The sequence below is a fragment of the Schistocerca serialis genome, chromosome 1 (assembly GCF_023864345.2).
Source record: "Schistocerca serialis cubense isolate TAMUIC-IGC-003099 chromosome 1, iqSchSeri2.2, whole genome shotgun sequence".
Lineage (NCBI taxonomy): Eukaryota > Metazoa > Arthropoda > Insecta > Orthoptera > Acrididae > Schistocerca > Schistocerca serialis.
In genome coordinates, this window is record NC_064638.1 from 430,431,273 (window position 1) to 430,445,604 (window position 14,332).

Genomic DNA, 14,332 nt, shown 5'->3' on the forward strand with positions numbered 1-14,332 from the left:
AATCACATGTCAGTTCTAGTATAATATATTTGTCCAATGAATACCCGTTTATCAGCTGCATTTCTTCTTGGTGTAGCAATTTTAATGGCCAGTAGTGTATATTATGTAGATAAATGTCAAACTAATCTTTTTCTTGTTATGGAGAAATATGATAGCAGAAATGTCAAACTGAATATAACAATTTTTTATTTTCTTTTCCATAGCAAAATACCATTACCACTACCAGTTATGAACACATCAAAGAAAAATGAAGCAAATCAGTTGACCCATTCTCAAGTAATGATTTTTCACAATTGAGTTTAATTTCTGACTTTTCCAATGGTTTTTTTTTCAAAAATTTTCTATCATATACCTTTCCTGACAATTATGAACATAACAAAGACAAAAATCAACCAAATCTGTTGATGCATTCTTAATTGATGCTAACTTCTGAATTTTCTGTTGGATTTTCCAAAAATTTCCTTTCACACAAATTTCATACTGACAAAAATGAACAAAAATAAACCAAGTTGATCAAGCCATTCTCAGGTGGTGATCTTTCATAAATGCAGCAACTGATTTCTATTCATACAGATTATGATTCTGTGTTTCCCAGGTGTGTTACTGCACCCACTCCACACTGTTAATGAAGGTAGAAGCACATGGAATCGGGATATGTGACTGGCTTGAAAACTTCTTAAGTTATAGAACCCAGTACGTTATCTTTGGTGGCAAGTGTTTATCAGAAACAAGCGTATTATCAGGAGTGCTCCGGGGAAGTCTGACAGGACCCCTGTTACTTTCTACATACATAAATGATGCGGCAATCATGGTGGGCAGCAATCTACAGTTGTTTGCTGATGAAGCTGTGATGTGTGGGAAGGTGTCAAAGTTGAGTGACTGTAGGAGATACAAGATGTCTTAGACAAAATTTCTAGTTGGTGTGATGAGTGGCAGCTAGTTCTAAATGTAGCAAAATCCAAGTTAATTTGGATGAGTAGGAAATATAAAACTATAATGTTTGGATACAGCACAGTTGTCTGCTGCTCAACACAGTTGTGTCATTTAAATATCTGGGTATAACATTAGAAAGGATATGAAATGGAATGAGTATGTGAGAATTGTATTAGGGAAGGCGAATGGCCAACTTTGGTTTATTGGCAGAATTTTAGGAAAATGAGATTCACTGATTCATTTGTAAAGGAGATCACATATAGAATGCATATTCTTAAGTAATGCTCAAGTGTTTGGGATCTGCAAAAGGTCAGATTGTAGGAAGACACCAAAGCAACTCAGAAGTGGGCTGCTAGATTTGTTATTGATTGGTTTGACCAACACAGAAGCATTACAGAGATGCTTTGGGAACTCAAATGGGAATCCGTGGAGGGAAATTGACATTTTTTTTGAGGAATACTACTGAGAAAATTTAGAGAACTGGCATTTGAAGCTTACTGCAGAATGACTCTACTGCCACCAGCATATATTTCATGTAAGGACCATTAAGATAAGGTACGAGAAATAAGGGCTCATATGGAGGCATCACTTGCTCTATTTGTGAATGGAACAGGGAAGAAAATTAGTATTAGTGGTACAGGTTACCCTCCGCCATGCACTGTATAGTGGCTTGCAGAGTATGTATGTAGATATAACTTTTTGCAGAGTCATCTGAAAGCTAATGTTGTACTGGGTAGCATACGATACACAAAGAGCAGATTCCTTGGCATTATAAACTTATGAAAGAAGACAGGATTTTGAATTCTTTCTGAATTTCTCAGTTACAATCCCCTGAAAGGTTTTCATCAGTCGCTGACAGTTGTCATATTCTATGTTGATCTTGAGTCACATACACACACACGCACACACACACACACACACACACACACACACACACACACACAACTTGCACACACGTCTGCAGTCTCAGAGAGCTGAAACTACACTGCGAGCAGCAGCACCACTGCATGATGGAAGTGGCGACTGGGTGGGGGTAAGGAGGAGGCTGGGGCAGGGAGGGGGAGGGATAGTATGGTGGGAGTGGCGGACAGTTAAGTGTTGCTGTTTAGATGGAGGCTGGAGACAAGGTGTGGTAGGGGGAAGGGGGTAAGTAGTGGAAACGAGGAAAATAAAAATAAAAAGAAATTAAAACACTGGGTGTGGCAGTGAAATGACGGCTGTGTAGAGCTGGAATGGGAACAGGGAGGGGGCTGGATGGGTGAGGACAGTGACTAACGAAGGTTGAGGCCAGGAGGGTTACGGGAACATTGGATGTATTGCAGGGAAAGTTACCACCTGCGCAATTCAGAAAAGGTAGCTGGTGTTGGTGGGAAGGATCCATATGGCACAGGCTGTGAAGCAGTCATTGAGATGAGGGGTATCATGTTTGACAGTGTCTTCAGCAACAGGGTGGTCCACTTGTTTTTTGGCCAGTTTGTTGGTTGCCATTCATGCGGACAGACAGCTTGTTGGTTGTCATGCCTACATAGAATGCAGCACAGTGGCTGCAGCTTAGCTTGTATATCACATGACTGGTTTCACAGGTAGCCTTGCCTTTGATGGGATAGGTGATGTTAGTGACCGGGCTGGAGTAGGTGGTGGTAGGAGGATGTATGGGACAGGTCTTGTATCTAGGTCTATTACAGGGGTATGAGCGATGAGGTAAGGGATTTGGAGCAGGGGTTGCGTAAGGATGGACGAGTATATTGTGTAGGTTCGGTGGACAGTGGAATACCATGGTAGGAGGGGTGGGAAGGATAGTTGATAGGACTTTTCTCATTTCAGGGCACGATGGTCACTAAACACGCTGCCAAACATGATACCCCTCATCTCAATGACTGCTTCACAGCCTGTGCCACATGGATCCTTCTCATCAACACCAGCTACCTTTTCTGAATTGCCCAGGTGGGAACTTTCCCTGCAATACATCCTACACTCCCGTAAACCTCCTGGCCTCAAACTTCGTTAGTCACTGTCCTCACCCATCCAGCCCCCTCCCTGTTCCCATTCCAGCACTACACAGCCATCATTTCACCACCACACCCAGTCTTTTAATTTCTTTTTGTTTTTATTTCTCTCCTTTCCACTGCTTATCCCCTCCCCCTTCCACACCTTCTCTCTGTCTAAACTGCAACACTTCATTGTCCGCCACTCCCACCATACTATTCCTCCCCCTCCTTGCTCCAGCCTCCTCCTTACCCCCACCCAGTCGCCACTCCCATCATGCACTGGTGCTGCTGTTCTTTGATGTCATTCTTAATCACTATCATAGTCAATTTTTGTCATTACAACTTCTGGAGTATCAAATACTGCCCAGTTACTGTATTAAATAATAATAATGATAACAATAATCATTCATTGAGATGAACTGGAGATATCCATTCATGGGAGCCAGATAAACATGGTATGACTGTACTTGTCACTTGTGAATCTCAGTCTTTATGAGGCCCATAAGAATTACACAGCATGGAACTTTCTAGTTTAAAACTGTTGTGTACTAATTATCCTAAAAAAATATTGTTGTTGTTCACTAGAGGAACCTACATGATTTTTTTCTGCTAAAAAGCACACAGTTCTTATCCTTAAAGGGAATGATTTATTATAATATCACAATGCCTATTTAACTGCTTATTTCTATAAATACTTTAAGAGTAAAGGGGACCACTCACCAAAAAGCAGAAACATTGAGTTCTCACCAGGCGTACACAAAGAAGATAGAAAATTATAACTACTTATTCATTGTCACTAAGTCCTGTGCCACTGCAAAATTCTTCTTTAACTTGTAAAGCCAAAAATCATGAACACTGTGGAGTCTTCTCCTTTTAAGTGTTTGTGTGGACAACTGTTGCTTTTTAAGCCGCATGCATAAACACAGAAAAATTACATTTAATATTACTTGGAAGAGCAGTTGAACGGAATGGATAGTGTCTTGAAAGGAGGATATAAGATGAACATCAACAAAAGCAAAACGAGGATAATGGAATGTAGTCGAATTAAGTCAGGTGATGCTGAGGGAATTAGATTAGGAAATGAGACACTTAAAGTAGTAAAGGAGTTTTGCTATTTGGGGAGCAAAATAACTGATGATGGTCGAAGTAGAGAGGATATAAAACGTAGACTGGCAATGGCAAGGAAAGGGTTTCTGAAGAAGAGAAATTGATTAACATCGAGTATAGATTTAAGTGTCAGGAAGTCTTTTCTGAAAGTATTTGTATGGAGTGTAGCCATGTATGGAAGTGAAACATGGACAATAAATATTTTGGACAAGAAGAGAATAGAATCTTCCGAAATGTGGTGCTACAGAAGAATGCTGAATATTATATGGGTAGATCACATAACTGATGAGGAAGTGTTGAATAGGATTGGGGAGAAGAGAAGTTTGTGGCACAACTTGACTAGAAGAAGGGATCGGTTGGTAGGACATGTTCTGAGGCATCAAGGGATCACCAGTTTAGTATTGGAGGGCAGTGTGGAGGGTAAAAATCACAGAGGGAGACCAAGAGATGAATACACTAAGCAGATTCAGAAGGATGTAGGTTGCAGTAGGTACTGGGAGATGAAGAAGCTTGCACAGGATAGAGTAGCATGGAGAGCTGCATCAAACCAGTCTCATGACTGAAGACCACAACAACAACAACAACAACAACAACATGTCCCAGTTTGTGATATGTTGCTTATGAAAAGGTACCAGGCTCATGTTCATATTTGATTCTTTATTTTTTCCGTAACAAAAAGCTTTACTGTCCTGCCTTGTTCAAATGGCTCTTTTTCCTTCCATGTGCACATTCTGCACATGTTAAACATCCCTCAGTATTTCCTAAAACATGGTAATAAAAACCAGAATAAAATTATAACCAAACAATGTATGGGATATTGAAATCATCCTTTGTGATGGAAGGTGGGAACACAATCATGTGACAAATTGAAATTAAACATAAACTGGCCTCTGGTCACATGCAGCCATGTTTAAGTAGGTCTCTAAAATATGTTCCACTTCATTCAAGTTTTTAGATATATGATGTTTGAGACAAGCAGTTAGCCAGCCAACTGTATGAAGCAATTCAACAAACCAGCATTATTAAAGTCACCTATGATAGTTTCAGGTTTATCTTCTTAGTCTCTCTCTGAAAAGTAATTACCTTGCAGACTGTATTCGTAGAATGGCTGCTAGATTGTTTCTGTTTACCATTACACTCAGTGCAGAATGTGGTCTAGGTTTCTCCTTTTCAGTTGAGAGTCGAATGCCATATGGTGATACACTGCTGTTATCTGATGGGGGTGAATGTAGTTTTGACTGAAATGCAAGAATATTTCACCATAAGCAAACAAAACATTTAATTTTTTATGTACAATATAATTATATTCATAGTGAACATTAAATTTCACAATTAAACTTTGCTTTTAAGAAAGAGATGAGAGCATTTTATCCTGCATTCCTGACATAATTATACACTTTACCCGCTTCCCTTGGATGTTTGCAGTCTGCAGACGAAATTCATGAGGGCTTGTGGTAATATTCTCATCAAATCTGTGTTCTAATTCTCTACTCATTTTCTCATGCAGTTTTTTGTAATTTGGAATCTTTTGTTTATTTTTTATTCTTCTGTCAATATCCAAACTGTCTGAATAATCTTCCCTCTGAGCTCTAATATGCTTCAAATCTTTTTCTAACTGTTCTCTAGCAGCCATGGATGGAGGTAATGACGCAGACTGTAAGAGTTCCTCTGCTCGTATTTTTCTCTTCAGTGATCTGAAATAAAAATTATCGTATCGCATGAAGACATCCTCTGGAGATCATTCATAAAAAAAGTATCGTCAAAATAATTTTATTAAATAAACATAGATTCAGTGACAATAATTGCAATTCAGCCAAGTCATAAAACAAACTATGTTTTACTACATAAATGGCACTCTCAGAGGCATGATTAAAAATGTTTGACAATCAGCAATGATGCTATTATCTTGTTATCTCCTGAGATAAACTAGTAGCTCAGTGTTGCACCCTCACTCCATAATGCCGTACTTTTTAGGAATAACTGGGTTACATACTGTTCATTCAGTCTGAAGTTAGTGCTGTAACACTGGAAAGTTGACAGTCTGTGTAAAGAGTAAGTAAGGTGTGTAATAGTGTCAACCTTGTTGAGCAGATTTAGTTGCCATATGAAAGTATACAGAATACATGGTTACAAATGGAAATAATTTTTGCCGTTATCAGCTCCATCATCACATAGAATATGTACATTTGTAGGGAACATATCAAGATATTAATAGAACTTCCACAGACACTTACCGAGTATCTGTATATCCAAAGGAGATACTCAACATGCTAAGTGCAAGAAGTACAACGTAGAATTATATGTGCTTCATGGTTACTAAAGTTTTAATGTCTTTAAACATGCGATGGGAGATATTAAGGTATCAAAATGATGGTCTAGAACTCATGCATTATTGATTTCCTTGATGTAATACACTGTAGTGTGATATATTTTCTATTTATTATTCTGTACTCTGTTTTATATACACTAAACTGTAGAATATGCTATGTAAATATGTAATCAAAATATCAAGGCCCATATGTATTAACTGAAGCACATCAAATGGATGAATAAATAAATAAAAATAAACAAATATATCATTCTAGAAGTGTCATGCGTTCCAAGGTGCATTACTTTTCTTAACTGTCAACTTGCCTCATAATGAGGAGAGTTGTAGGAACTTCATTATACGATAAATGTATGTTATATAGAAGCAGTATAAGCCATTATCTGTTGATATATATATTGTATACTTCTTTAGAGGCTGATCCTCACCAGGAAAATAAAGACCACTACCATGAATGGTAAAGCAGTGATTTGGCTTGAGCCATACCTATATGAGAGAAAGCAAAATTTAATATTGAGTAATTCGGCAATGGCACCTTCCTACTCTGACTGGGCCACGGAGGAATGTTAAGTGCCACAGTGCTTGGTCCCTTACTATGCTTAATCTTCATCAATGACCTTCAAAGGTTTATGAGCCAAAAGCACACTTCAAGCATTTGCAGACAATATAATCATTATGATTGACTAGAAAACACTACCACCACTGTATTTCAAGGAAGTTCCAGATTATTTAACCTCAAATGTTAACAAGATTAATTCAGTGTTTCACATAGGACACAAAAAAGAAAGAAAAACAGAATCGGAAGATGCTGAAATAAAAAGTGGTGGGAAAGAAACATTAAGAGTTGAGTCTTCCAAATAGCTGGGATTGCATATTACTACCAACTTAAACTGGCCAGTTCACACCCTCAACCTACGTAAAAGACTGAATTTGCCAGCATTTGTCATACATTCTGCTGCATCTGTTTGGGGTTTAGAAAGAATCAAAGCTGCTTACTTTGGATATTTACAGTCAGTTATGACATATGGAATTGTATTCTGGGAAAACCAGTTTTTTCAATTATATACTCTGTAAACAAGTCATGCACTTTTCATAATAAACAGTACATATCATTATCATGACATAAGAAATAAACATGATCTTCATCACAACATAAAAAAAATCTCACATGGTAGGAGGAGGACATTATTCAAACATAAAAGCTTATAATGAACTTCCAGTGACATGTAGGTAGTTCAGACATCAATATCTCCCAAAAGATAAAACATCAATAAGTTTATTTACAACATGTACACATGATAATCAAGATATACACTGATCAGCCAGAACAGTATGGTCATTGATCTACGGTCAATATAAACTGTCCAGGCAATAGCAGTGTAACTGGTGAGGAATGACTGCTAGTCAGACAAACACATGGTGTATGTAGCATCAGTAAGCATGCTGTCCGTAAGTGGAATGAGGAAGGCGTGTGATCTATCTGAGTTTGACCGAGGGCAGAGAGTGTTGGCTCAGAGGCTTGGCACAGTATTTCGGAAACAGCTTGACTTATCTGATGTTTCTAGGAGTGCTGTGGTGAGTGTCTTCAACACATAGCAAAATCAAGCTGAAACCACATCCAGACATTGTGGGATTGGGCAGCCATCTCCATTACAGATGTCGGACATCAGAGGATGGGCAGACTTGTAAAACAGGAAAGGCAGTGAACTGTAGTGGAACTAATATCACACTTTAATGCTGGGCAGAGTAAAAGCGGGACTGAATGCACAGTGCAACATACACTGCTAATGATGGGTCTCCACAGCCAATGACCCATACATGTGCCAATGTTAGTATCATGACATTGGCAATTTCAAGTGGAATGGGCACATGGCCATCGGCACTGGACGTTGCCACACTGTCAGAGCACTGCATGCTCTTATAATCCTGATAACCTTCTTCATCATGCTGATGGGAGAGTGGGAATGTGTCATCTTCTAGAGGAACAGCTCCTTGACACCTATACTGTGGGAGAGAGACAAGCTGACAGCAGCTCCATTACGCTCTGGGGCATTCATGGACCCAGTGGAGCTTGTGCAAGGCACTATGAAGGCCTAGGAGTATCGTACATTGGTTGAAGACCACATACACCCCTTCATGACCATCACGTTTCCTGATGGCAGTGGCATTTTTCAGCACTATAACACACCATCCCACAAGGCCAGGAGTGTGATGAAGTGGATGAAGGAACATAGTGGCAAGTTCCAGTTGATGTATTGGCCCACAAATTACCAGATCTGAAGCCAATCAACACATCTGGGATGTGACTGAAGGTGGCGTCAGAGCTCATTGTCCCTCTCCCCACAATTTACAGGTATTAGGTGACTTGTATGTGCAGATGTGATTCCAACTCCCTCCAGTGACCCACCAAGGCCTTATTGTTTCCATGCCATGGCGCATCACTGCTGTTATCCATGCCACAGATGGACTTACCAGCGCATGTGGTCATAATGTTCTGGCTGATCAGTGTATGATGTAACTGTGAAATGCTGAAGGTCCTTCTGAGATGCTGAGTTTTATACAATAAAAGTGATGTTCTTGATAGAAACAATTAGTCTTGAATGCTGATACAATCTAATAAGTCAGTGACACACAGTAATATTTAGTAGCATTCTGTTGCGTCAATATATTTCCTCATTGGCGTCTTCCATACTAACATTGATAAGTCTGTAGATTCACTCAGGCTGGCAATAAAGCTCTAAGTTAGAAACATATGTCAGTCAATCAGAGTCACAGGTAGGGAGACCATGTGAACTTAGCATCCTCTGGTGGAATGTATGCATGGCGTCCCCTATCGAAGGCAGCAAGAGATGGAAGAGCAAGCTCCCATGGTGGTGCACTGGCAGGGGATTTAAATATGCCATATCCTGTGTAGCTGTGGGCAGCATGTATGGTGTGGTCGAAGAAGATTCCTTCAATACCATATTCCTCCTCCCACATAATAGTGCACCGTCATCATATGGCGTGGGTGCAAGCGATGAGAAGGTGGGAGGCTTGTCCCATTGTACTCCTGATGAGGTTGGCTGTGGTGCAATGGCAGATGGTGCCAACCAATCCACTTTCTGACATTCATCTTGCAGAACACCAGGAACATCTATCTAGAAACTGGAAGTAGGATGTCCACCCAAAAGTACAGGTGCGTATAGAATTGGCACTGCTGAGGACGCAGATGGCTCTATGGGTGATGCACAATTACTATCATAGTGATCAACGACAGGTGCAGTGGCTGTGGCAGCAGATGCACAGATCGGACAGCGGCAAAGATAGGCAGGTGTCTATCTCCATAGCAGAGTCGTCGGAGGATCATCAGGGACAGCAGACCAGTTTGCCGGAAGAATGTCTGAAAAAAAAAAATCTAAGGCAGGATCACTATTATCACAGAAACAAAATTGGTTCTGGTGCCATTGATGGGTGGCCAGTGCACCCCAAGTGATATAATGAGCACGGCTAGACATCTAAGTGAAGCTGCCAGAACACAGTTGTGAGGTTTGTGCTATACACAGTATAAAACTGTGTCCTTCATGCAGAACTTTGTTGTGAAGTTAGCATTGGAAACAGAGTAGTGAGGGTGAAATGATGCAGCAGATTGTGGTGACAATGACTGTTAAGAGTTCTGTTGATGAAGCATCATGACAAGCATAGCTCAACGGGTGCTCAGAAACAACAAGGCTTTTTCCTTTGAGTGCAAAGAATTGCATTTGGACATCTGAGCCATGAAAATACAAATGAAATATTTGGCTTCATTGTTCGACTGGGGAGAGAATGGTGCCATTTCAATATGCTGAATTCTATTTTGTTGGCAAAATTGTCGAAATTCCAACAAAAAAAGTTGTGGACCATTGTCTGAAACAATTGCTTGCCATAAACCTTCTAAGCAAAAGACAGAAATGAGTGCTTTGATAGCACTAGTACTAGTAGTCAAATGCACTGGAATGACAAAAGGATATTTGCTGTATGCATCAACAACAACAAGCCATCTTGTGTTTCAGAAAGGACCAGCAAAATCAATATGGATACGTTTCCAAGGATTCTCAGGTCATGGGAAATTGAAAATTACTTGGTGCAGCACTGCCTAGTTATTTGCACATGCGTGGCAGCAGGTGGTAATATCTTCTATCCATTTATCAAATAAGCCACAAACAATGCCAGTGCATTAGTCGCTAGTTCTAATGATTTCCCAATATCCTCCACATAATAGTTTCAACACGTGTTGTAGCAAAGATGTGGGAATCAGTACTCACATTTGTTCATTAGGAGAATGCAATAATGTTATACCATTCTGAAGAGAAATGTTGTAGTGTTGTGCATGGTAGATGCAAAACTGATTTTGGATTATCAGGTCAACCCATCTGATTGCAGTACCTGAGCAAACGCATTAGTAACTGATCATTTCCAGTTGACTGTGCAATGGGAATCACTGGGAAAAGCTTGCAATGCTTGTGAATCAGAATGATCAATTTGATAAAAAGAAACTTCTGATGTGTCTAAATACAGATTTCTTCCCATACGTAAGTGAGACAGAACATCTGCATTTGCGTGCTAAGAATTTCATATTGATGATTGAAAAGAAATAATGATCAATATTGCAGCTTCTGCACTGTACAATCAGGTACCTTTTTATATCAGATGAAAAAGACCAGTCACTGGCTTATGATCAGTCTGAAGAAAAAAATTTGCTACTATGCAGATATTTATGAAATTTTGTGACTCCATAAAATATGGCTACAGCTTCATTTTCCAGCTGAATGGACATTAATGATACATGGTGATTTGTGTTGCCAACCTTTGAGATAAAACTGCCCCTATTCCACGTGATGATGCATCAACTGCAAGCATTACTGGATTTTGCGGATTGAAAAGCATAAGAGATGGGTGACTAAGCAATGCATGTTGCAATTTCTGAAAAGACTGTTTGCATTCTCCAGTCAATTTAAAAGCGACATTATAATTCTGTTTATGTGATGCACAGGAGTGATTTCTTGCATAGGATTTGGAATGAATTTGATGTAGTGTGTCAGTTTCCTAAGACCAGCTTGTACTTCTTGTACATTTGTAGGAGAAGGTAATCTCTGTATGGCCTCTAAATGATTAGTCAATGCATGAGTGTCGAGGGCATGAATGAAATGTCCCATATATTCTATTTCAACATTGAAAAATGAACATTTCTGTAAATTATGCTTGAATCTTGCATCAGTCAAAACTTGAAAAAGACTCCAAATTTTTGAAATGCTGTTATGGTCTGGATGCAATAACATCATCTACATAATTTGAGCAAAATGGAACTTTCAGAATTGCTTGTTCCACAAACCATTGAAATAACGCAAAATCAGAAGGGCTTCCAAATGGAAGCTACTCGTATTGATACAAGCCAATGTGTCTGTTAACCAACATAATTCTGCTGAAGATATGCATCAGCTAAATAAATTTTTGAAAACAATCGCACATCCAATAGATGATCCACAAGCTCATCAATACATGGAAGTAGGAAGGAATCAGTCACTCTCTAGGTATTAACTGTAGCTTTAAAGTCGGTACAAATTCTGATATTTACATTCATTTTTCTCATGATCACAAGAGGAAATGCCCTTTGTCTCACAGAAATGGCTTACAAAACTCCAATTTCTTCTAAACTTTTGAGATAATAAGCAACTTGATCACAAATGGCATGGGGTACTGGATGAACATGGTAAAACTTAGGTTTTGCATTCTCTGTGAGTGTAATGTGCACATGAAAATTCTTCACATGTCACAGTGTGCGTCAACAAATGTCCATATTTTTCAAACAAACTGATGAATACTGACATGGGAACATTGTGTATCAATAGCAGGCACAGTCTCCTGAATATCTAAACCAAATAAATCGAAAGCATCCATAAAAAAAAGCTGAGGCTAGAACTTGACTGAAATACTGTGAAAGACACTGATGTAGCCATGTCTCTATATTTTGCTTGTAAAATGCATGTTCCAAGAAAAGAGTTACTTTTGCCATTGTAAGCCATGAGATGCAGGTGTCATTTCTGTAGTTAAGGGTGTCCCAATTGTCGATATGTATTTTGATTAATCAGTGTGACTGAAGCAACAGTATGTAATTGAAATGCTATGGATCGATTGCAAATTTTCAGAGACGAACAGTTTGCAGTTTGTCCTGTGAAAGTGACTATCTGTTCTGATTTGTATAAACTTTCTTTGTTGGATTTGTGATTGACAAGGTGTTTAGCTTTACATCTACTACAGGAGAGCTGACTAAATGTGGCAAGTTTTGCATTTTGCAATGTGATTTCTTCCCTTTTTGTCCATGGTTCCTGTGTTGCTTGCCATGAGTAATGGGTGCAGCCTCAGAATGAGAGATTATATTTATTTCCATTTTCTCAAGTCATGATTTGGGTGGAACCAAATTTACTCTGCATTTATTTTGCATGCATGCCATTCTGCATGGTGGAGAAAGCAGTTTTTGTAGTAATGTGTTACACGATATTTCACACAAGATTTCAGAAGGTTTGAACCAGCAGATGAAGTAGCTCGGTGCCTCAAGCCATGTTTATGGTGTTGCCTGTAGCAGTTGTTGCCATGTGCTATGAGAAATGGGCTACTATGACCTATCTGTGGTCAGCATTGAAACAACAGGCACATAAAAGCTAAGTTCCTTGAAAGCTTACACATCCTGGACTTCAGTTACTTTAAGAACATCATTGAGACTAGGGGTGTAATGCTTTACAATCTCAGTCCATATTATGTTATCACCAAGGTTTTGAATACTGCCATCACAAAGTGTTTCATCTTGAAATGATGCTCCACAAGAGCAGTTAAATTTCCATTTCCTAGTCTTCCATTGAGTTCAGAGATTCAGTCCTTGTAAGATTGATTATTATGATGACATGTATGAAAAAATGTTGAAATGAGTAGCAATACATGAATCTGAGTTATGTATACGTCATCTAGTGTGTTAAAAATGTCTTCATATGGCAGGATTTTGGGCTCTAACTGAGGGAACAGCTTACTACACAGCCTAAATATATACACTCCTACTCATGAAGAAAAAAAAAGAGTGCCATGATTCATTTGACAGTTTGTATACTGTGAAATGCCACTCTGGCTGCATTTAGTACCCTGTCCACTATTCTCATTTTTCATTAAAATAGCAGAAGGGAGGAGGCAGCACCTGGCCCCTAGCATTCTGTGCTTCTGCCATTGATGTTTGCTGGGTTTGTTGTGTATCCATCAATCTGTCAATAGCAGTCAGCAAAGAAGTGATTTGATGGCTCTGAAACTGAATAAGTGTAATGAGTGATCGCTCAGCATGAGTTGCCATTTCCTACACAAATTAAAGACACTGTAAAATATATTCTACACAAAAATGATCAAAAGTTTTATGAATTTCTGATAACTGCCACACTTAAGCACCAGACTCATCGCCAGTGAATGTCTGATGTGTCAGTAGTTGAGATGGCCAATAAAGACTATCAGACATCTACAAAAAGATAATACACTAGTAAGTTTGTTTACAACATGTACACTTAATAACTGAGATATACATACACTGAAATGCTATATGGTCCTTCTATGGTGTTGAGTTATATACAGGGTGAACATTAATAAAACTGAAAAACTGCAGGGATGGATTCCAGATTGTAAATTGAGGAAGAAAGGTCCTATGAACATGTGTCCAAAATGTGTCATTGCCACGGTAGACAGTGCTGATGAATTATACTTCCTCTGACCATGTGCCTATGTTCCTTGTGTGTTGCAGGCTGTGTCATTGATGGAGCATACTGTAAGCAGCAGAATGATCCAGTATTCCAGTCAGGAACAAACCAAGATGGTGTTTGTGTGTGGCCAAGCAGGTGGAAATGGTCAAGAGGCAGCATGGCTATACTAAAACAAGTACCCGCACTGGCACTGACCATATCGCATTTAAAGCCCTTTTCGGGAGTTTGTGTGA

At 39.2% G+C, this 14,332-nt stretch overlaps 1 protein-coding gene across 1 annotated transcript in view; it reads right to left on the reverse strand.

Annotated features, from left to right (window-relative positions):
* The window catches only part of LOC126481337 (uncharacterized), a 128,922-nt gene that overhangs the window by 69,580 nt on the left and 45,010 nt on the right, over positions 1–14,332 (reverse strand). The window contains exons 3-4 of the mRNA XM_050105064.1: positions 5,431–5,722; positions 5,112–5,266 (exon numbers count right to left, since the gene is read on the reverse strand). Coding sequence (XP_049961021.1) covers positions 5,112–5,266; positions 5,431–5,722 — 447 coding nt within the window. The remainder of the gene's footprint in view (positions 1–5,111; positions 5,267–5,430; positions 5,723–14,332) is intronic.